General features: G+C 38.7%; 6 protein-coding genes across 6 annotated transcripts; 3 read left to right on the plus strand and 3 right to left on the minus strand.

Annotated features, from left to right (window-relative positions):
• Positions 1-824: 824 nt before the first annotated feature.
• LOC113768011 (60S ribosomal protein L37-3) lies at positions 825-1,835 on the minus strand. The gene is made up of 4 exons (XM_027312223.1): positions 1,715-1,835; positions 1,412-1,547; positions 1,206-1,307; positions 825-1,096 (listed from the first exon to the last, which is right to left on the minus strand). Exons 1-4 carry the CDS (start codon positions 1,715-1,717, stop codon positions 1,050-1,052), a joined length of 288 nt encoding a protein of 95 aa, XP_027168024.1. The 5' UTR covers positions 1,718-1,835; the 3' UTR covers positions 825-1,049.
• Positions 1,836-2,741: 906 nt separating this feature from the next.
• On the plus strand, positions 2,742-7,591 carry LOC113768581 (ATP-dependent DNA helicase DDX11). Its single transcript, XM_027312998.1, has 9 exons — positions 2,742-2,864; positions 3,046-3,705; positions 3,826-3,914; positions 4,226-4,579; positions 4,819-5,112; positions 5,211-5,447; positions 5,537-5,758; positions 6,036-6,567; positions 6,888-7,591. The coding sequence occupies exons 1-9, from the start codon at positions 2,753-2,755 to the stop codon at positions 7,103-7,105; spliced, it is 2,718 nt and encodes a 905-aa protein (XP_027168799.1). The 5' UTR covers positions 2,742-2,752; the 3' UTR covers positions 7,106-7,591.
• Positions 7,592-8,403: 812 nt separating this feature from the next.
• Positions 8,404-9,223, plus strand: LOC113768582. The gene has a single exon (XM_027312999.1). The coding sequence runs from the start codon at positions 8,452-8,454 to the stop codon at positions 9,073-9,075; it is 624 nt and encodes a 207-aa protein (XP_027168800.1). The 5' UTR covers positions 8,404-8,451; the 3' UTR covers positions 9,076-9,223.
• A 465-nt stretch (positions 9,224-9,688) lies between these two features.
• On the minus strand, positions 9,689-11,956 carry LOC113767441 (putative Peroxidase 48). Its single transcript, XM_027311543.1, has 4 exons — positions 11,612-11,956; positions 11,129-11,317; positions 10,820-10,985; positions 9,689-10,272 (listed from the first exon to the last, which is right to left on the minus strand). Exons 1-4 carry the CDS (start codon positions 11,954-11,956, stop codon positions 9,785-9,787), a joined length of 1,188 nt encoding a protein of 395 aa, XP_027167344.1. The 3' UTR covers positions 9,689-9,784.
• Positions 11,957-13,711: 1,755 nt separating this feature from the next.
• LOC113767394 (pentatricopeptide repeat-containing protein At3g62470, mitochondrial-like) lies at positions 13,712-16,183 on the plus strand. The gene has a single exon (XM_027311475.1). The coding sequence runs from the start codon at positions 13,915-13,917 to the stop codon at positions 15,868-15,870; it is 1,956 nt and encodes a 651-aa protein (XP_027167276.1). The 5' UTR covers positions 13,712-13,914; the 3' UTR covers positions 15,871-16,183.
• Positions 16,184-16,430: 247 nt separating this feature from the next.
• LOC113768685 (kinesin-like protein KIN-13B) lies at positions 16,431-22,702 on the minus strand. The gene is made up of 12 exons (XM_027313138.1): positions 22,356-22,702; positions 22,055-22,267; positions 21,024-21,218; positions 20,643-20,744; positions 19,946-20,023; positions 19,760-19,841; positions 18,942-19,101; positions 18,552-18,854; positions 18,026-18,244; positions 17,574-17,925; positions 17,418-17,483; positions 16,431-17,022 (listed from the first exon to the last, which is right to left on the minus strand). Exons 1-12 carry the CDS (start codon positions 22,512-22,514, stop codon positions 16,846-16,848), a joined length of 2,106 nt encoding a protein of 701 aa, XP_027168939.1. The 5' UTR covers positions 22,515-22,702; the 3' UTR covers positions 16,431-16,845.
• Between the last annotated feature and the right edge of the window lie 1,221 nt (positions 22,703-23,923).

The raw sequence follows: 23,923 nt of genomic DNA on the forward strand, positions 1-23,923 counted from the left end.
AACGCAAGACAAGTATTTTTAACACTCCAACCCCTCACACCCAGTGAATAACTTGACAGTATTCTTGACTTTGAACACTGTTAAGGGATTAAGAAGTTAAAACTCAAGGTACGACTTCAAAATTACCTCAAGAACTATAACCTTGCTTCAACCATAACCTTGCTTGAACTGCTATTTTTTCCCAAAAATTTTTCACATCTTTAATACAAATTTCCCTATCACTTCAAACATGACCGCACGCGTACCACTCAAACTAAGGGATAGAAACCACAAAGATTTGACCGGTGGTACCTGCTTCGTAATCTAAGAGTACATTGTACATTAGGCATCAAGCAAGGGACGGATAAAATCAGTCTAATCAGGCAACCACTAAATTTAACTGCAGTGGCGGAATGATCCTCACTTGTAATGGTTTACTACCATTATTCAAAGGTCTAGAGGTACTCACTCGGGGCAACTCTAATCCCAACTGACGGCCGAGACAAATCCACAATAGCTTAATAGTGAAAGTGAGCAGAAACGACAATCAGACGAAAGCACAAACAGAGCCTTTCCTTCAGCCCTTCGTTAACCTCAACCATTTTTCATGTATGTTATTCAACTGGCCCAGGCATCCGATAGCTTCATTCGCGTTAAGCACAACATAGAGCACCAAGACAGCAATCGTCCTCACTCAAAACATTGACAGCTAACGGGTTTTAGTTCGAGTTAGCACCCTCTTGACAGTCCAAAATGTCATTACAGGTGAATCCAGACATTAATAACATATACACAATCGAACAAATTATGCATGCACATTCCCATAGAAAAATGGCACACAAGAATTGGGACTCCAGCTAGCCATAGTCACTCATGACGCATTCATTCGTATCAAAGATCCAACCAAAATAGTACATTTAACGGAAAGTAACAATGCTCAACAATCAAAAGGGCACAAGTCCCCTGAAATGCTGCTCTCAAAAATTTTAATATGTTCCGATACTAATTTAATGAAAAACAAAACAGCAACTACAATTAAAAAGAGTATCCCTCTTCAAAACCAAAGCCTCTCAAGCAGATGCAGCTGCTACCTTCTTCCTTGGAGCTGCTTGAGTACCTATACGCACCATCCCCCCAGATATATAAAACTTTTGAACGAAGAAAAACCCACGTATAATTTCACAAAAAATTAAGCAGAAAAAAATCGATCTTTTCAATATAATTACCTTCTCTGAAGTTGGTCTTGAATCGGCGGGGGACGTGGCGCAGATACCTCATGCGTCCGGTTCCGGTAGTCTTTCTCCTGATTGCCTTCACACTCCAGTTATCTAAGATGCATAAACAAAATCCCCATCAATAAATGAGATCAGCATAAGAAAATGTTCAAAAAAAAAAACGAAAAGAGATGTGGAGCAATAATTGGGAAAATTACAAGTTCTCTTGCGAGCAGCAGGGTAGGCACAAGCGGCACAGCGGCTCTTCTGAAGATGGAAGCTGCGGCGGCCACACCTCACGCAGAGCGTGTGGGTCTTGTTTCTTCTTTTACCAAAACTCCCTGTTCCCTTACCCTATTATCACAGATTTAAAAGCCATAAAAAGAATAGAGGAGATTAAAACATCGGATGAAAAATAGCAGAGGTAAGCGGAAATAGTCAACAATGGCAAAAAGCTCTTTGCTTTTCTCATTTTTCAGGATAATACGAGTGAAATAAGTGAAGGGGTGACGAGGGATTACCATGGCTGGTGATGAGATGGCAAAAACCCTAGGAGGATGCTCTGGTCCTGACGATCAAGAAGAAGCAAAATGAGCTGCGGCGTTGGAGGCTGTGTTTTATAAACGGGGAGTTGTAGCGAAGAAAATGAGTGAGTGGGAGGGGGGGTGGGGGGTTTTAGGGTTTGGGTTTGCTTCGTGTAAAGCTGTTGGGCTACGTCCATTGGAGGCTAATATTCTCAAGTGGGCTAACAAAGCCCACCAGGAAAAACTGATTAATTAATATTGTAAATCTCGCAGTAAAATATACGTATCCATTTGAACTAGTAAACGCATTTTGTGTCACTTGTTGTAGTCTTCTCAAAGCTTAAAAAGAAAAATAACCGAACATATGCCTTTAAGATTTCCTTTGTGAATTTTTCAATTAAAAAAAATTATAGCTTGGTAACATTCAGAAATAATTTCTTTTCAAAAAAAAAGAAAGAAAAAATAAGTTGCCTACAAAATTTAGTCAAGAAGAATATTTAGTTTGAATTTTGAGTTTCCTTCAAAACATTTTTTTAAAGCAACAAATAAAAGAAGCGCCTGCAATTACATCAAATCGTTATTATTCTTCACTAGCTTTTATTTTTCTTGGATGACAATCTCCAATAGTTATTCCCAAAAAAATTAAATTCAAATTAGTAAATAGTACTAATAAAGTGAGCCTGAAAGTTTTAGAAGAATAATAAGAGAGGAAGCCTGAATTGAAAACGAGATAAATAGAGAATAAATAACTCTGGAAAAACCGCGGGGCGAAAAAAAAATGAAAAGAAAAAATTGGTTGCGATTGAGCGCGGGAAATACAGCAGCTACTCTGAGCTATACTACTTTATACTGCGCGCGAGATTCTTCTGGGTTCTTACTATCAATTCAGTAGATTCATATCATCGATTCAGCCAAAAAATAGTAATAATAATTGCAGATTCAGATCTTCGTCCTTCCCCCGTATTTCCCCCGAAAACCCACAAGGATATAGTAGTAGGGAAGAAAAGAAACAGAAGAATGGAAGAAGACGGGGAAATGCAGTTTCTAGCATTCCCGCATAAGCCTTACTCCATTCAGATCGATTTCATGAAGGCCCTTTACGAGTCCCTCCAGAAAGGAGGCATTGCCATGCTCGAAAGCCCCACTGGTAATCCAAATTGTCCATTCACCAATAACCCTCTACTATTTGTATGTTTTTCTTTTAATCTACTTAGCAGAATAGTAGTGGGCAATTGCATTGTTTTCCTTTTCTCTGCTTCATTGTTAGAGTCTTTTTTATATTGGGGAACGATTCCGTTGTTGAATTGCTTTAAATTGATCTAATGCAGGAACTGGCAAAACTTTAAGTATAATTTGCAGTGCTTTGCAGTGGCTTGTTGATAAGAGGCAACAAAATCTTGACCTTGTTAAAGATGGGTCTGATTTAAATCAAAATTTGAAACATGAGGATCATCCAGGTTCGGATGGTGAGCCCGATTGGATGAGAGAATTTACTGTGAATAAAGAAAGCGAGTCCCCTCTAGATAGGAAGACAAAAATCAAGAAAAATGTGGGTTTTAGATCGAAGAAATGGAATAAGAAGGGAAAAGAGGAATGCAGTACTATTAGAGATATATTTAACCGTACTGGAGTTGGGGGAGATGAAGATGTTGATGAGAGAGAGGTAAAAGCTTCGAAATTGAAGAGTGGGATCGAGGAGGTCGAGGATCACGAGTTTTTGGTGGACGACTATGAGAGCGAAGGCGAAGATGGCGTAAAGTTGAAAAGGAGGGATGGTGGTGGTTATTCAGTTGATTCATCGAGCGAGGAGGATGGACAGGAAGATGGATTTGACGAGGAGGAAGAAGACTCAAGACCGAAGATTTACTTTTGCAGCCGAACTCATTCACAGCTTTCTCAGTTCATAAAGGAGTTGAGGAAGACTAAGTTTGCTAGTGAGTTGAAGGTTGTTAGTTTGGGGTCAAGGAAGAATTTCTGCATCAATGAAGGTATAACAGCTAACCTTAAATGTCCTACCAATGTTCTTTGAGTTTGAAAATTTTCTGCTTCTTTGAGTATTTCAGAAAACATTTTTAACAATTCATTGAATTTTGTATGTGTTTCCCCAGAGGTATTAAGACTAGGTAATACAACAAGCATAAATGAGAGATGTTTGGAGCTTCAAAAGGCCAAGAGCAAAAGAGCATCCAAAATGATGGTATGTGCATTATCCTGACCTATTCTCTTTATTCTTTTTATGTCTGGACCCAAAAGTAGTGAGTATGGTTTGAGATTGGCTCTCTCTCTCATTTTACAAATGAGAAAACAAAGGCCTCAGTTCATTTATTTCTTCATCATTGTTAGATTATGTGCCATAGTATGAGCTGAATTATGTGCAGTTACGAGGCAGGAGCATAGATTTCTGACCAAAAACTTCTATTTACACAAAAAGCTAGAAAAGATTGTTGCCACATTCGACTTAATGCTACTATGATGTTTAGAAACTGAAGCATTGATCCTGATTTCTAGAACTTAAGTGCTGGGAGAAGAGTCCGGAGGATGAAGGCTTCCTCTGGATGCCCAATGCTTCGAAGTCGCAAAACAGAACGAGAATTTAGGAGCGAGACATCTCATCAGGGTCCCCTGGATATTGAAGATCTTGTTAAGGTTGGGCACAAAGTGGGCACTTGCCCTTATTATGGTTCAAGAAGTATGGTACCGACTGCAGATCTTGTGATTCTTCCATACCAATCTCTTCTGTCAAAAACGTCTCGGGAATCACTTAATTTAAGTTTGAAGAACAATATTATCATCATAGATGAGGCTCATAACCTGGCTGATTCTCTCATTAGCATGTATGATGCGAAAATTACTTCTTCACAGGTAAATTTTAGCCTTGGACTCAAGTTCATACATTCTATAACTGTGATTTGCATGATTTCTGGGTAATGTTTCAGGTTTATGGTTGATTATCTCTCCTCTTAGCTGACTCTCTCACCTCCTTTACAAGACATTGATTTTCATGTAATGTTTGTTTGTTTGTGCATGTGTGCAAGTTTGTATCTCTTTTATTTTTTTGTTTTGTTCGAACTCAACAAATTAAGGTGATTTTTGGGTATCAGTTAGAGCGTATACATTCCCACTTGGAGAAGTATCTTGAGCGATTCCAAAATCTCTTAGGACCAGGCAATCGAAGATATATTCAGACACTGATGGTACTCACTCATGCTTTTCTACAATCCATAGCTTATCCGAAGGGTGCAAACTATGTTGATCCTTTAAGCAGTGGCAGTGAAGTTCAAAGTGACCTTGACTTTTCAATTGGTATAAATGAGTTTCTATTTTCCCTGAACATCGACAACATAAACTTGGTTAAACTTCTACACTACATAGAAGAAAGCAACATTATCCACAAGGTATCTGCCCTTTTTAACTCTTTAGACTAGTTAGGTAACCTGAAACTCTGGATTTCATGTATCATACTATATTTGAGATGATATCTTTCAACCTTCAGGTCAGTGGATTTGGAGATAAACTAGCTATGTTGCAGAATGATGTTGCACTTGAAGGAACTACAGCGGAAGCAAGCACTTTATCTGGCTTTCGGGCATTGGTTAGTCTGTTGTCATCATTAACAAATAATGATGGTGATGGGAGGATAATTATTTCAAGGGCAAGAGTAATATCTTCAGTACATGAGAGGGGATATTTGAAATATGTGATGCTTACTGGGGAAAAGATATTTTCTGAGGTCTGCCTGAGATTTCTGTTTTTATTATTCCTTGTGGTTTGGGCATAAGATTTTAGACACTTCATCTAGTTCCTCTGCTTTTCTGTTAGGTTGCAAGTGAAGCACATGCTATCATCCTGGCTGGAGGCACTTTACAACCTATAGAGGAAATTAAAGAGCGACTTTTCCCATGGTTACAACCTGATCAGTTGCACTTCTTTTCCTGTGGTCATATAATTCCTCCTAAAAATATTTTACCTGTTGCGGTTTCACAAGGGCCATGTGGTCGGTCCTTTGATTTTAGCTACAGTGGAAGAAGCTCCTCAAGCATGGCAAGTAAAATCATCCCTGTTAGATGTTTTCAAAAGAAGTTTTGCAACTGATTCTCTCATATTACTGCTATTAATCTGACTAGCGAACTTTTTCTCAATTTCAAGTTATTTCCTAGTGTACCATTTGCTTTATACTAATATCTTTGTTTAAGTTAAGACCATCAAACTTTTGAGCAGATGATGCGTATGGCAGTTTTCTAGTTCAAATTTGCTCTTTTTGATTCAAATGTTCTTGGAAGATAATTACTCTGAATTAGAAAATGGTCTCAATTCACAGATTGAAGAGCTCGGGATGTTGCTGTGTAATTTGGTAGCTGTGGTTCCTGAAGGAATTGTTGTCTTCTTCTCATCATTTGACTACGAGGGCAAGGTTTATGAGGCATGGAAAGAATCTGGCATCCTTGCAAGGATCATGAAGAAGAAGCGCTTATTCAGAGAGCCCAGGAAGAATACAGATGTGGAACTTGTCCTGAAGGAGTACAAGGAAACAATTGATGAATTGTCGAGTACAAATGCCAAATACAATCCTGCACCGTGCAGTGGTGCTGTTCTCCTCGCCATTGTGGGTGGTAAGATATCAGAAGGTATCAACTTAAGTGATGGGATGGGCCGATGCATAGTCATGGTTGGACTGCCCTATCCTAGCCCGTCAGATATGGAGCTGATGGAGAGGGTGAAGTATATTGAAGGACTTGAGAGTTCACTTGTCAGTAAAACCCAGGCACGGTTAGACATCCTAAAATGCTGCAAGCACAGGGGAAGACAGTATTACGAAAATATTTGCATGAAAGCGGTTAATCAATCTATTGGTACGTCTCTCTTATAAGCTAATTAACTTGCATGAATATGCTATTGTTAATTAACTTCATTATTGATATGCAATTTTTTTCTCCACTAATCAGATGTAAATGCAACATATGGTTCTGAAGAAGAACTAACGGTTTTATGTCTCGTGAATTTCAAGCAAACCAACTTTGAGTTTATGCTTTAATTTATCCTCTGTTTCTGATGCTGTTTAAGTTTTGGTTCTTTATCTTTTCTATTCCTTGGCCTGTTGGTATTTGATTTTCTTTTCATTTGTCTACGGTTCTGCTTCATATGTTGTGACCATTTGAGTCGCGTGCTGCAGGTAGAGCAATTCGTCACATAAATGATTATGCAGCTATATTGTTGGTTGATGCACGGTATGCATCTGATCCGTCAAGAAGGAGCTTTTCCCACGTTTGTGACAAGCTCCCTCAGTGGATTAGGAGCCATCTCATTCCCTCACCTGGGAACTATGGAGCAGTCCATAGACTGTTGCACCAGTTCTTCAAGTTTCATAGAAAGGAAACGAGTAATCAGTAGTGTACATTTGTAGAAAAGATCGTGAAGGCATCGTAATGTCTGGTAACCATGTATCGGTTGTGGTTTTCTTTCCATTTGTTGAGCGGTTGATAACCACCATAAAGATAATACTTGTCCACAGAAACAATCAGCAGAATGAAAAATTGGCTTGCATATGGCATCAATATCTTCTCCTCTTTTCTTAGGGCTTGATTTTGTATATAGTATTATAGGATGATTGAAGATCCAAAATGTTGCACAGCCAGGACAGACTAAAATCATCTTTGATTACGATGAGCTTCTGAAGACCTGTCTGATATACATGCTTGAGCAAATCCGAGAAGTGCAGATCCCACCAACATGTAAGCAGGGAGGCAAATCGAGCAGTGGATTTTTTGGATAAGGAAGAACTAAGCCAGAAAGGGACCTTGTATTGTTACTTTAAACTCTTAGTCTGCTGGAACAGCCTTATTAGATTATGTAAGATGGGTTTCGGACCATTTTGTTTTGGACACTTCATGTGTTGATAGCGATTGAGAGATGATCTTAATCTCTCTTCTGACCTACTTTTACTAATGCCTGCAAATAGAAGTGACATCAAAGGCACCAACTTCCAAATAATTCTACCGAATCCCTATTTGTGAAAAGTGAAAACAGCTTCTCTGGCTGTTTTTTTCTCCACCAAGCATAGTCAGGTTCCAAGGTTTCTTCAACTTGAGCCAGTTTGCAGTACCCTTGTGTACAAGGTAGGTCTAAGTAAGTGGTGGGACTTGGGAGGGCAAAACAAAATGTCTAAGCGTTGTTGCTGTAAGGACAGTGACTTTACTGTTGTTGTAACGAGGCTTATCTCTGTTCTCAACCAAAACTTCTTAAAAGATAGGGGTCCCAAACAACCCTTCCATATTAATGCACTTGAATTTTTAATCATATGCTTTAATGAGCTCTACTGCACTATGGTAAACAGAGATTAAACGTAGGGATTGGATTATATATACCAAAGCAGGAGAAAAAGGCTGAAAAATAGGCCTTGCTCGTTGATCAAGACGTCAGTGAGTTGGTCCCATTACTCAAAATTTATGTACTCAACTATTGAGTACTACTCAATAATACGTATTAACTTGATAGAGCTTTATCAAGCCGCTACAACTTTAGCATTGTCCTTAATCAATGCAATAGCACTTTCAACAGCAGAAAGTCCAACAATAATCATTGGGTTCCTATTCTTTTATTCTGTCATCGAGATTAACCGATATTGCGAGAAATCGAGAACACAAGAAGACAGAAAATAGGAGCTGTATGTATCTCCCACTGCCGAAAGAAAGAAAGATATATAAACAAGCTATCCGAAACAAGAAAAGAACCAGAAAATGCTGCTGAGAAGATCCCTCCGCAAAACTAGATATATCTTCCAGAAAACCTTGAGGAAACTCAAGTCTTTTCTCTTTGGAAGGTATCAAAAGCTGCCTAAAGCCCCTTTTATCAATCCCTTTTTCTCTGGCAGCAATAGCTGTCGAAAGATGCAGGAATTAGATGATTTCTACAGAGAGTTCTCTGATCAATGGGCTATTCTGGACACAAGTACACTACCACCAAGAGTACCAATGGTGGAAGATGTGGAATGCAGTGAAAATCATACTAGAGCGACAGTGCAGATTATTGTGGATAACACAGATATAAAGGCAAGAAAGGAAGAGAAGATGGTCTTCAAGCGCCATGAGAGGAAAAGGGAAGAAGCCTGTGGTCATACAGAAAATGCAGGTAGCCAAAGTTTAGCACAGAAGATGAAGGATCTAGACATGTTTGAATTGAATGATGTGGATCATCAGTTGGACGTAGAGGAGGTGCTTCACTATTATTCTCGTCTTACTTGCCCGGCTTACCTTGATATAGTTGATAAATTTTTCATGGACATGTATTCTGAATTCATCCTTCCACAACCCTCTGTCAGCGGTAACAGTTCAATGCGGAGACTTCAACCTGTGAAGCTCTAGAACTCAAGCCCATTTATTCACACGCTCTTATATAAGTTCTGATTTTTTTGTCTGCTTATTCCTCTGCCTGTTTGTCTATGTGTGGTTATCTGTAGATGTATACTCATACTGGAGCTACAGCTACTTGCTCAACAATAATTTTTCACCCTTTGTGCTGCTGATTGCCATTGTCTTCCCCGAGACAATTAAGTTTTCATCTGAAAGGACGAGTTGCTGGAATGCTTCATTTTTCATGTCCCTGTTATCTGGAATATCTATACTTTTTTCCAGCTGAAGATGCAGAACTTACTGATGTTTACATCTGTCATCATTCTTAGGAGCAAGGAATTAACAACTAAATTTGCATATTACTACGATGCTTTTTGTCAAATGAATATTATTTCCAAACAGCAAGTACAACTTCAAAGCCATCACAACCAAGTAGGTGCATTTACTTCAAAAAAAATGCTTCACTATAAACTTGTCTATTAGCTTATCAACATAAGGAAAGGCATCGAGTCAAGTTAATGAACTCAGAAACAAGTCAAAGTATGTTGGACACGAATTGGAAGTGACTGAATGTTCACTCTACCATCAACAAATGTCAAAACATTTCAGAGTTCTGGGACAACATTGGCTATATCAATTACAGCAGATCCAATGGTTAAACCTGAATGCATCAACTTGAAACGGGCACCATTTTAAAGGAGCAGCACTATGCTCAAATTTCTCAATCAATTTTTCGACAATCAGATCGAACTTGGCCAAGTGGTGCTGTCAAAACTCGGTGATTGGAGAGCTTCATCATTGCCATAGCAAAGTCCCTCTGAAACAAAGATGCATCAGAGGCATAAGCTTGAACCCAAGTCCCGGTATCTCCACCTGCTGTCAGCTGTTGATCAGCATAAAGTATTCCTCTACCCCGTAAGAGACTGCGGTAGTACAACGTGCCAAAACCTGATCCAGATCCTTCATAGTCCATTTTCAACCCTGGCTCCTGAATTAAGGCAGATGACAAGCCACTAATTGATGAGGATGGTGATGGTGTCGGAGCTGGTGATGCTGATCGAGTAGATGAGACATGATTGCTTATGCATTGTGATCTCAGAAGATTGAGAAATTCAGGATCAATAGATGGGTCAGGCCTGTTAGTCCCACCAAAATTGTACAGCCGGTTGAGAATAAACTTGCAATGAATCATTCCTGTGCTGTGGGCACCTGTACAGCAAAAACAGGAAAAGTTACCACTTGTAGTCCATGTCCAGAGGGAAGTTACTCGAATGAGAAAGCCAACAAATCACAAGAAGAACAAAGTTAATTCTGAACAGTTTTATTGAAATCAGATTGATATGCAGCAACGTGGCAAAGAAAAAGGAGATAGATGAGATATTCAAACTAACCACAGGCAATAGTTTATAGTTTCCTTAATGGCCCAAAGGATAGTATAACTGTATAAGGCTAATTATCAAAAATTGTTTCAGTTTGGAAACGATTAGCCTTTCTTTCATCTGTTACTCATTTTATCTTTCTTGCCTTGCATTTGATTCCTCTAACTGGAGTCTAGTCTCAAAATTGACTCTAACTCACTCATGAAACACAAATGCAGATTTTCAGAGTTATTCACAACATCATAGCAGACCCATCCAAAGCAAAATTGAGAGAGCATGGAAAAGAAATTGCTATGGTATATGCAAAATTAAGTGAGATAAAATTAACAATATAGAATCATAAAGCTTCAGGTTCACCTTAGGACAAAAGAAGTTACCTAAGAGACTAACTGTCTCTCTCTCATCGAATCCTCTTGACTCAAATTTCTCAGTAATTTTCACAACATCATCCTGTGGACTAGGAAGGTCATATGTTGCTTCTTCAGAGTACGAAAGAGTACTATCTCTCCTGCCAGTATACAGAGGATAGAATGGGCCACCAGCCTGAAAATAAAGATATTTTCCGAGTAAGAACTAGAAATCCAATCAAGTGCTTTTTCCCTGTTTCTCCACTAACTTGTGCGCGTGTCCGAATGTGTTTGTGTTAGTAAGTGTATGCACGTCAGGGAAAGAGAGGGAGTTAGGACCAGAAGAACGCTTTCTCTCGCAGCTAAAACAAGAATATCAGCACAAGAAACTACTCCAGGGCAGGTTTCTTCCAGCTCTGACTTGATAATGTCAATATGATCAAATCCCTTCAGGGACTCATTGGGGGGAGACTCTTTCTCACTATCAATTCCATCATGAGGATCCAGTAAAACTGAGGCATCACAACCCTGTACCAAGTTCCAAAAACAACAACTCAGAAGCAAACTTGATCCTAAATGAGATATTCAGCAAAAAATTCACTCAAGAATCAAGATTCAGCACTTCACTACCAAGTCTACTGAAAAACACGTGAAAGTTCATGATCACAAGCCCAAAAGAAGATCATCCAAAGAATTAATTGCAATCATCTTAAATCAGAAACCAAATAGAAAGTCACAATGAGCTAAACAAAGAAACCGTCACACATACAGAAACGAGACAGAATCTAGATCCTATTCCACAAGAGCGGATCAAGAAATCACCTCGATAAAGCAATCATGGAAGACCAGCCTGAGAAGTTGAGGGGCTATGCTAGGCTTCAATTTGTAGATTTCACGGACAGTGGATTTAATGATCTGCTCAGCCTGGGGACAACTTTCATTGTAGTAATCATATCTGAGCGACCCAGAAATATGGAATTCTTGGATTTTCATCCCCATCTTACTTGTGGTAAACATTGGGCGAGATGACAATGGAGCTTTGGAAAATGGAGATGAGTAGTAGGACGAAAACCAAGAACCCTTGTTGGTTTCAGCATTTTGGTTCTTCAGGGAGATGAGAACGCTGAGTAGAAACACCAAAAAGCTCAGCTTTCTCGTGAAATCCATCATCAGCAATGCAAGAACTCACAGAAAAAGGGAAAATTTTCCTTCTGTTTTTTCTTTCTGGCTCTGGGTTCTTGTCATCTTAAAAAGCTGTAAGATTTTGGGCTGCTTGGAGAGAAAATGGGGAGGGAGGGAGCTGGAGGAATGAGGATCAAGAAAGAGCGGGAAAGGAGAGTTGGGGGAATAACGGAAGTGCCATTGAAGTTGGCAGTTAGTTACTGCTGGAGTTGATTTTCGCATAACTAACTCATGGCCTTGTGACAAGAATGCCCTCGCTCCTACGAAAATTGAAAAAGAAGGCTCGCAGTTTCCAAACCAAATGTCATATTGTAGGCTAATATGTTCCCCGTCAGCTGGAAGATTGTCTTAATGCTACTGGGCTGATCATGGGGCTACTTTCGTTTCTAGTGCAGGCCCAATTTAATAGAAGGGCCGTTTGTAGGGGGAGAAAGTAAATGACAATTAGGGAATAGGCTTTAACTTATAAGTCGAAAACTCCTATGGGTTTATGCCTCTGAGTATGAATTAATCTTATATACTATTACGATTGGATACATGACTGACACCAAGGTAAGATTTAGATTTCAAATGAATGATCATGCATTTGATGGTAACAGTGTATTAGACACTGTCGTCAGTCAGTATATATAAAAGGTTAATTCTACATCCTATTAAGAAGAAATAAATTGACAAGTATCGAGAAAACAAAACCAGATTTGAATGATCAGTGCTCCATTAGGCTCTAACTTTTGTACCCGTACACAAGAACATGAAGCCACATTAACTCGAGAAAGACGCTACTGTGTCCACAAGTTGGACAACTACTGAAAGAGCATGACCCAAACCCAAAAATCAGAGCCCAGTCCTTTCTGGGGTTCGTAATATTCATTACGGATGAATACTTTAAGCCCAAGGTGGTGATGATGTCGAAAAGATGTTTGGTCTGTGATGAATTTGTTGCTTCTTAATTGTCTCATTTTCCTTTGTGACTCATTATAAGAAGAAAAAATTAACGTCCATTTCCAGTACACGAACAAGATCAACAACATTTTGCTTCTCAATCACCAAAAAGGAAGCTGAGATAACAGGTATAGCTCGGACATAAGAAGCAAAGAAACCAACCAAGGTCACTTTGATTCAACAACCAAGTCTGGTGGCATAATGTAGGATGCCTGGGGGACTTTTGGCAATTGAAGGAAGCATTGACCTGTTATGGTTTTCTGGATTTGCGATCAAAGTAGACTAACGAATTTTGATTTAACCAGTGGAGTGACCGTTGTCATGTAAGGTTTCGGGTTCAAATCCTGTGCAGCTGGGAATGAAAAGGTCAAAACAAGAAAAAAATCCAATGGAATGAAACATAGGTCCCAAACAAACAATTTGATTTTGTAATCAATCATCATGATAAGAACAAGTTGACATGTTGAATTAGGTAATCAATCATCATGCTTAAGCTTTAAACCTGTCTGGTAGAAACAAACTAGTCATGAAAACCACAAATAGAAGGCCTATCTGAGAACAAAACACATCTTTATTTTTTCTCGTTCCTCCTTTTTTTTTTTTTCTCTTTTTGGGCCCTGAAGGAGAGGGGGGGGGGGGGGGGTGGGTGTTTGTACAATAAAATTAGACTAAAACAAGCCACTCCCTCGTCCATATACTTCACAGAGCATTCATTTGCCTTTAATAGGAAGAAGAGTTTTCTACCATTACTGGTACTGTTCTTTTATTTTACTGGTAATTTCTTGTATTTTAAGCATGCAAAGGAACATCACAATTCACACATACATAGCTTGGTAGTTACTACCAGTAAAGACAGAACAGAAGTTGAAGGCCTAAAGTCGTTGAAAGTTCAGGGTCAGGTTGGTTCCAAAACCGCCTATTCGATCTGAAACTGAAAAGGTCACTTCTACAAACCCCACAGCCTCCTTTGCTTCTCCGCTTAAATTGATGGAGGACGAAAAATGGCAGTGTGTCTGAGAAAATCCTGGCCTTACTCAAAGACTTCGGTCTTTGCTACTCTATCAAATCTCCGCCGCCGCCGAAGCGACGATGCCCAACAACTCCTCCGCATTGTCTCCTCCATTGCCCTCCTTCATGCGGAAACCAATTGGGGAACACGAGGCGGAAGACGAGAGCAAAACCAGCTGCTTAACGGTAGCCCTCTGCCCTTGTCTCGTTTGCTTCATTCTCCTGACGATTGTAGTCTCCGTCGTACTTATTGTCAAGTTCCATTTATTTTGCCGCACCCCACTTCATTCTTTCCTCTTCAAGAAAACTTGTCACTCCCACTAGGCCTCCCGAGAAAAGCTGGACCCTTTAATTCTACTGCTTCGATTGTTGCAAACCTTAGTAACAATCGGCACCAATTTAGGAGATTTTGTAGTATTACTGATTGTGAGTTTGAGGATTTTTCGAATTCTGATGTTGAATCCGAGTTAGAGAATAGTGATATTGCTGAGAGTGTGAAATCCGAGGCCGATCCCAATGAGGTGGATAGAGTATGCAAGGTTATCGACGAATTGTTTACGTTGGATAGGAACATGGAGGCGGTTTTAGATGAATCTGGGATTAATTTGAGCCATGATTTGGTGGTGGATGTGTTAGAGAGGTTTAAGCATGCTAGAAAACCAGCATTTCGGTTCTTCTGCTGGGCTTCTCGGAGGAGTGATTATGCTCACGATTCGAGAACTTATAATGCGATGATGAATATACTTGGGAAAACTAGGCAATTTGAGACTATGGTGTCACTTCTTGAAGAAATGGGCGAAAAGGGGTTGCTCACTATGGAGACTTTTATCATCTCTATGAAAGCTTTTGTGGCGGCCAAAGAGAGGAAGAAGGCGATAGGGATGTTTGAGTTGATGAAGAAGTATAAGTTTAAAGTTGGAGTCGAGACCATTAATTGTTTGCTTGATGCCATGGGGAGGGCTAAGCTAGGAAAAGAGGCCCAGATTCTGTTTGAGAAATTGGAGCATAGGTGTACACCAAATTTGCAGACTTATACTGTTTTGCTCAATGGTTGGTGCAGGGTGAAGAACTTGATGGAGGCTGGGAAGGTGTGGAATGAGATGATTGACAAGGGTTTTAAGCCTGATATTGTTGCTCATAATACCATGCTTGAGGGGTTGTTGAGAGGTCACAGGAAGTCTGATGCAATCAAGCTGTTTGAGGTCATGAAGGCCAAGGGTCCAGCTCCTAATGTTAGAAGCTATACCATATTAATGAGGGACTTTTGCAAACAAAGAAAGATGAGAGAAGCTGCTGATTACTTTGATGAAATGATTAGGTCTGGATGCGAGCCAGATGCCGGGGCTTACACATGCTTGATTACGGGCTATGGGAATGAAAAGAAAATGGATAAGGTGTATAGCTTGTTGAAGGAGATGAAGGTAAAGGGATATCCTCCTGATGCACGAATGTACAATGCTCTAATCAAGTTGATGGCAAACAGGCAAATGCCAGATGATGCAGTCAGGATTTATAAGAAGATGATCCAGAATGGGATTCAACCAACCATTCACACTTTCAACATGATGATGAAATCATTCTTCTTGACGAGGAATTATAATATGGGCCATGATGTTTGGGAGGAGATGAATAGCAAAGGTTGTTGTCCTGATGAAAATTCTTATGTCGTTATGATCAGAGGGCTTATAAGGCAGGGAAGATCAGTTGAGGCTTGTAAATTCTTGGAGGAAATGATAGCAAAAGGCATGAAAGCACCTCAACTTGATTATAATAAATTTGCAGCAGATTTTTCTCGAGCTGGTAAACCTGATATACTGGAGGAGTTGGCTCAAAAGATGAAATTCTCAGGGAAGTTTGAGGATTCTAATCTCTTTGGAAGGTGGGCAGAGATGATGAAGAAACGGGTTAAAAGAAGGGATCCCATTAGAACTGATGGGCGGCGTGCCTGAGTAACTAGCTCAAAACAGTTGTTATTTCTTCTTGTAAACTACTGAAAAACTTGGATTTAATTTTCCAAAATTTCCATGTCGTTGGACTGATAGTAACACATTATTTTACGACCACCTGATTTCCGTTGAAAGGTAGATAGTTTGTGATTAGAGTTCCCATTGCTATGTTCAAGGTTTTTCTTTTCGGTTTGGGAGTTGATGGGCTTTTGTCACTTTGTTGTGCTGGAAGGGGCTAGTGGCCTTGAAGGTGAACTATCGCCTTTGAAGTGCTATTAGCACGGTATATATTTCTAAGCAGTGCATCTCTACCTCCTGGGGAGTTCGTGTATGTGTGTTTGTTGTCGTTTTTGCTATTAACATAACAGACTTAATATTCATTAACAAACCCGTCCTCCAGAGGTTTTTTCTCATGCAAATTTTCATTGTTTCCTCTTAACTGTGTCTGCAAGTTCGGCTTTCAACTAACAAAAGAGGCCCATGTAAAAGATCACGTCATCTGATCCTCCCTGTCCAAGGTTTCCAGCCACGAGCGGTATTTGTTAAGGTTGAAAGAGCAAAAAAAAAAAAGAAAAAGTGTATAAAACAAATAAGCATTCAGAACGTATACAATCGCCTTTCGTGCAAGGCATGAGATTTTCACTTTGTGATATTACAAAGCTGCGAAGCTTTACAATAGCTGCTACATGATTTTTGTATATTTGATAAATAAATCATAATAATCAATAATGACAAATAATGACAAGACCAGCTGAAACTGTAGAGGGAAGTAGAGGATCCAAAATATAGACCCTCCCATCCACTAGAAGAAAAGGCAGTTCAGATAAAATGAGCTAGCAATCATCGCGATATAGCTGACGCTCGCAATTTCCACTTAAAAATTTTAATTTGCTCCAAGTCGATCGTAGGAAAGTTGCAGAAATCAAAGAGACCATCGGATGCTCACCACAGACTCCCATATGCACCTCCAAACAAGATTTAGCGACCAGCAGACACCAAAACATTATGCTCCTTAAGGCGTCTCTGAAAATGAGCCAAACGATTTTGTAACTGTAGGATACCAGCCGCCTTTTGAGATAGGATTGCATTCAATCTAGAGATGTAATTGTCCAGTTGATTCCCAGGTTGATCCGCCTCAACTAGTAGGTTCATCTCCTGCAGAAAATTTAACAAAGCAACTTGTGAAACAGAAAGCTAGTAATATAACATATGCAGTTTACTTCTTGTTAGTTGTTTGTTATGGAAATGGAGTATTATCTGTTATGCCAAAATAAGACTATTAAATTAATCAAATGTATCAATATTAGTTTGAACTATTATAAGAATAAGATCTCCATTAAGTGTAAAACCAGCAATTGCACATCTCATCTCTATTTTGCAACAGGTTAATTTCATATATCATCTACGAAAATGAACAGCTAATGAGTTCATCAACAGAGTGCAACTGAAATGGTATTTTCTTCTAATCTGAAATTACTGGTACAGGCAGTTTATGATTAAAACCATCGTTTGACTAAGAATGTAGAGCAGATGTTGTAATTATCACAGACCTCTCTAACTATGTCCATTGTCTCCTCTACTTGTCTTCTATGAGCATTAACAAGATCTTCCTCTTCCTGGGAAATGAGATGGCAAGAGAAAATGGAAGCAGAAAGTTAATACACAGTTCCCAATGAAAAAGTGTGCAGTAGGACTTGTCTATTTACCTTCAAAAGTGCATTCAAATCATCGTCAGGGTTCGAGTTTTTTGTGTCTGATTTAGGGTGTTCCTTCCACTTCATCTGGCCATTGGCTCTTCTTGATTTATCTTCTAAGCTTGAGAAACTTGATACTTCAACTTTCGCATTCTTCTTCCAGGTAGGTTTCTCTTGCTCATAGAAATCCTCCTCATAGTCATCTTTATCATTTTGTTCAGGCCATGAGTCACCTGTCTCATCTTCATATGTTGATGAAGGGGGTAATCCTGAAGACAGAGATACAGTGGTTGACTCTTTCAGATTTACAGTTGAAGATGCAGGCTCCTTTTTTGATGCACCAGTTTTTGAAAGACTCTTAACCCTGAATCAGAAGAGAAGATTACTTATAAGAGAAGTTGAAGGGAGAAAACAGAGTGGCAGTTTCTCACAGATAGTTAACACTAGCAGAAAATTACAGGTACCTATCTGCATATCTCAATGTATTCAAAGTATGTTCACAGGATCCTGAGCTTGGTGAAATGCACGATATCATAACTGTCCTAGAATTTCCGACAAATGAGTCCCTCAATACTTCAGTCAATTTACTGCCTCTAAAGGGAATATGGACTTGATCATTGTCTAGAGCTCGAATACACTCCTTTAGTGCAAGCAAACTTTTGTTGATTTCTGCTCCTTCCATTCTGCAATCATGGAAAGAAGATGTCCAGTTAAAAACAATCTCAGTTTGCCCCTGTGAAATGCCAAAGGATGGAAAAGGGTTTAGGATGATGCTAAGGAAACCAAGCAACAAAATAACAAAGGAAATCACTTATGTGCAGTTGTGCATAACTAAGGGTATAGGCTGTGGTCCATTCTTGCGACTATGAACTAATGCCATGAGAGTTCATATGATTCAAATATTTTTTTAATTCAAGAATCCTAGTTTCCAAACCATATAAACATGACACCACCTTAGAATTTTGAGAACTAGATGGGAGAAGTTTATACCTTGTCTGCTTGTCATTATCAGTGGTGTCTGCACCACGTTCACTTCCTGCAAGATCTATGAAGGATAGCTTTCCAATTACTCGAGCAGGTTTGGAATCACTACAATCAGCCGACCTTTTGATAGCAAGCTGAAGTATGGCATGGGATCGGGATGATTCCTCATTTGCACCGGTAGTCCCTGTACTTCTTGTGGCACTTCCTTTTTCAATGAGTTCTTTTATTGTCTCCACATCTGATACTCTGTATTCTTGCAAGCCAACAATGCAAACTTGCTGCTTGCCATCCTCTCTCATGCAAAGTTTTCTGAAGAAAAAGAAGGTTTGTCTTTTCTTAATATAAGAATTCTAATAGCTATATATTTCCAGTATAGAACACTTTCAAACTGCTTACTTTCGCTCATTAAGGAGATCAAAGAGTTTCCCTCCATATATCTCAAAGAAGCTGACAAACAACTGAAAGCCTTGATTCCTGTAAGTGTGATGCATGAGCCTCAAAATATCACGAGATGCTCGGAGGGGTAGTGGTTTCATGGTATAAGTTTTCCCACTTCCTGGAACCGAAAAAGAGGGCCATCAGACGGAATGCTATTGAAGAGCAAAAGGAGCAAATTTGTCATTGTCTTTGTGAAAGACCGAAAGAGAAATTTGTCATTGTTTTTGTGTGAAAACATTAAAGTCCAACATCTAATGCATATCACCCAGCAGGTACAAGTCAAACGAAACAGGGGAGTTTTTGCTAACTATAGGCCCTGAAGTTAAGCATCTAAATTCCATAAAACTGAAACAAGATCAAAGTTATCAAGATACAACACCAGAGAGTACAACTAACTAGTGCTAATCACCATAGATTGCGAACATCCTTTCACTTTTATAAGTGGTACTTTATGTGCTATATTATACAGTAGTAAACAGCTGGCAAAGCTACGGACTACGAATTTAAATAGTTTAATGCGTTGGTTAGAGGAACACGTATAAAAAGGTAACCAAAGCTTGCAAATAAAACAACTGGAACCCAAGAGGTACTGATCTTCAATTTCTTTGGCAACTGTGGTAAGAAAGAAATGACGACAATTATGAAACAACTTCAAGAAAAGCAGAAACTAAATAAGAGATTTAGTGACCAAATTTGATATGGAGAAAAATAGCTTGATAAACCAAGGGATCTCAGGAATCAATACAGATGTAACAGACCAAATGCAAGCTTAATACCTGTTTGCCCATAAGCAAAGCAAGTTGCTTTTGTGCGCTGGAATATAATTGGAACAATTGGTTCCACAGTTTCCCGGTAGACCTAAGGAAATGATATGAGGTGGAATTAAAAAGGTGCCACGAGCACCATAAGTACATTGTGATATATTAATTATTCCCAAGGATCTGTTCAGTTTCTCCCATTACCTCATCATTTGAAACCTCCTCATTCAGCACTGCATCAAAGATAAATTCATGCTTCTCCACATATTCTGTTAGGTCAACCTGCAATATGTTGAGATCTAAACATTTCAACTTGAACATAAATAGTAGGGAGGGAAATGAAGCAAGTTGTATTATATCATTTGCATACAAACATCAGCACAATTAGTGAGTTTGTAAACCAATGCAGCTTAGAGATGTATTGCTGCAGGAGATTAGTGTAAAGAACTGAAGTAGACACATTAAGAAAAATTACTAACAGTACTTGAATTTGGGCTTGTTCTCTCTCTCTTATCATTTTTTTTTTTTTTGGTGGGGGGGATGAGACAGACAGACAGAGTTATAGAAAAGATTGCCAAATGCACATTGCTATGACGAGGCAATTGTGGTTGCTTCTGAATTTTTCATGATACTGTCAACATATCAAACTTAAGAACAAGTTTAACAAGTTAAATACAGACTGACAAAAAACCAGAAGAAGGCAGCCCTCAAAACCAAGTAAAGAAGTCATGAAAGCAAAAAGAATAAGTTCAAAGCATGAACCTGAGATTTAAATTTCTTTTATATGATAACATACCCTCAGAAGTAACTATGATGTCCAGCAAAATGAAAATATACACTATTTCATGCATTTAAACTTGGTTCATGCAAAGCCATCTCAGATAACCATATTGCCACATACCTTGAGTTTGGTCTCATGAACCACAAGAGAGTTGGACTCTGTTTCTATGATATCTTCCTCATTTTTGGCCAACTCCTTCTTGTTTAGAGGTCTCTTGCGCACCTGCAAATAACTAATATGAGCAAATCCGTCGGCAAAGGTCACAGTTAGAACTATGTTCCTCTGCAAATTGGACACCACAGAGAGGCTACAATGATTCAATGTGGGACTGGGGACAAACATTATTACTTAAAATGTAATTAATGTTTTCCAAGTAAATGATGTGACACCATAGAATCTATCAAAATGAAGTTAATTCTACATACTGTAACTTGATATTTTTCCGGTTAAGTGGCAAGAAGATCAATAAGTGACTGACAAGAACATGTTGGAAAAACTTACCACAACTTTGATCTTTGCGACATTGCTAGCCTTCTCCTTATCTACAGTGAAGCTTTTCATAACATTCTCCTCTGGCAAATTCCGGAATTTGTTGGTCTGTTTATTATTTCCAAAATATGACTCGGAGTCATCAAAGCTTCTGCCCCGAGCATAATGATGCATAGAAGAGGCATCATACAGGCCAGGTACTGACAACTATAAAGATTGCAAAAGAAACTGGGATCAACATCAAATCAATCTATACATAACTTTTAACATGCATGGTCTTGCTTTTCAGGTTTCAAACATAACCAAATTCTTGTACGGATATTTTGGCAAGCCAAGTTAGCGGTCTAGCTATAAGGATTGTAAAATCACGTCCATATACCAAACACAGGAGATAGATGTTTCATTTGATGCTTCCAAATTAGATCATGGAATCTTCCCCCGCACAACATTTCTGACCACTAGGTGCTCTAAACCAAAACAGTTTTTTTGTGTAACACATTTGAGCAAAAATAAATAAACAAATTTTCCAGCAAGTGGTTGATCTACCTATCACTATCAAGTGAATAGTAAGACTGAGTGACCAAATAAGTATGTATATATGATAACTTGACGCCCAGAGGTACATTTGAGGGACATATATGATAACACGATGCCCAGAGATACAGAGAAAGATAACAGAAAATGCAGCTTGATCAATCTTCCCATTCTTCCACTAAAATAAGCAACATGAATCAAAAACCAGCACATTGTACATAACAAGTGAACTTTCAGAGGAAAGTTGGCATGCTAAATTAGTAGTTTAAGTGCCATAATTTCCTCTAGAATTTTCTCAAACAACTCTACCAAGGACAAACCAATTATTAGCGCGGAAAATTGAAAATGTTGCAATGGTTAAAATCAATTTCTATTTAACTCTTTGTTACTCTTTTTTTTTTTTTAGTTGCATAAATCTGCTGAAATCAAAACTTTCAAGTATTGCATTCATTAAAAAAGAATAAAATTTGGGTAGATAGGATACTATTTTGCTGCAAAAAGAAATGTACCTCAGGAAGAAGCTCAGTATCAAAAGAATGCAGATCCAAGAGTCCTGGACTGTACTCATTCGGCGAAACTCCATCCTCTTCACCATTCCTCCTCCGCATATTTGCTGCCGGCGGTGTCAACGGCTCCGTAAAGATATCACTTCCCCCACTGAATGTCCTCTGTGGACCCCTATACATTCTCGAGCCCTGATTTCCACCATAATATCCGAAATCCTATTTCCAAAAATCAAAAAGACGCTTCTTTAACTACAATCTCCAAGCACCAGATCTAAAAGTAAAGAGATATCCAGCAGATTAGAACCTGTGACGGAGGCATTGAGTTGTTGGAAGACTGAAGATGTTGCAAACCAGCTGATTGCAGCCATCTGCCATTAGATGAAGCCTCCAGGAAGTTATCGGAGTATTGCCGCTGATGATGCACCGTCGATGCGCCAGATCTTTGCCTTCCTACGGCATTCATTGTCCTTTCTGTCTAAAAACAATGTCGTTTTGCAGCTCCGATCAGGACTTCTTCCAAAGCGCCGGCGATTAAGTGAATAAATTTTTACAATGTTAAATTTTAATTAGTTCAAGCGTATAAAAAGAATTAATGATTTAATGAGATGAATGATGTCAAGTTGCAGAGGAATGTGTGCTGTGTGTTGTGTGTGTGTGCGCAACTCAGTTTTTTATGCGTGCGTGAGAAAAAGAACTGGAGAAAGATGAAATGAAGACCCCGTCGCACTCAGAAGCTTCGCCGTTCAACGGTCGTGATTTCAACGTTTTTTCACTGCAGCAGTAAAAGCTTTTGAAGTTTTTGACTGCCGGTTGATGACAGTTGGACTCGAAGTGTCACGACAGCCGAAGAAAAAAGGTTCAAAAGAAATTTATATGAGATTTAAATTAAATTACACGGACCTCTTTGAAGTTTATCTTTCTTCTTTTTTTTTTTTTTTTGAAAACGAGGTTAAACACAATTTTAAAATTTTATTTTTTTTGAAAGAGTTGTTCGAAAACTATCTGTGGCACTTTACTAGAAATAATGCATATGAGATTTATGTATTTAGAGAAAATGTTGTTTAAACATTGTAATTCGAATTTCAAAGTTATCTTATAAGCATAATAAAATGAAGGATTGTTTTTAGAAACACATTTCCTTTCAATTTCAAGTACCACTCATTGAAGTTAAAAAACAGAAAATATCCCGAATTTGACAAATTCAAATACTTTCAAAAGTTGAATGCGTTAACATATTTTTAACAATAATATATATTAAATAATGATTAGAAGGTGTGGAATTGCTTAAATACTTATTACGAGTGTCTTACTAAATGTTTTGATCATACGAATATTATTTGATTTTTATCTTTTTTTAGTTTAGGGAATGCTGGTGCTCCAATATGCATTTTCCACTAGTTTGCGTAAGATGAGAGGATGATTTGTAAATGGAATAAATAAAAAGAAAATTAATTATAAGATTGTGTTGTTAATTATAAATTTTTGTTTAAGCTTATGAGATCTTGATTTAAATCTCTCTTCCCTTCCCAATTTCTTAAATTTCACCTCTCTCTAATTGAAAAGCCTATTATAAAAAAACTCTATGATTTTTCCAAGGGAATTAATTATATTGAAAATTGAGAAGGTCTTTGTAAGTCGTAAAGCTGCACAGTTGGCGCAATTCACTTTTTCACCCTTCTAATTTACCTACTAAGGTAAAACTGCCGGTTCATTGGGTAAAATACGGAAGACAATTTGAATTTGAGGGGATTAGCACTTGGGAATAAGGAGGGAGCAATACGTGTGACGGTGAAAGAGCTCAGGTTGGTTTAAATCCGATGACGGCAAAATGGGACCCGCAGCGAACCCAACTCCAGTCCGTCCCACATGGTG

Source organism: Coffea eugenioides, chromosome 4 (assembly GCF_003713205.1).
Source record: "Coffea eugenioides isolate CCC68of chromosome 4, Ceug_1.0, whole genome shotgun sequence".
NCBI lineage: Eukaryota > Viridiplantae > Streptophyta > Magnoliopsida > Gentianales > Rubiaceae > Coffea > Coffea eugenioides.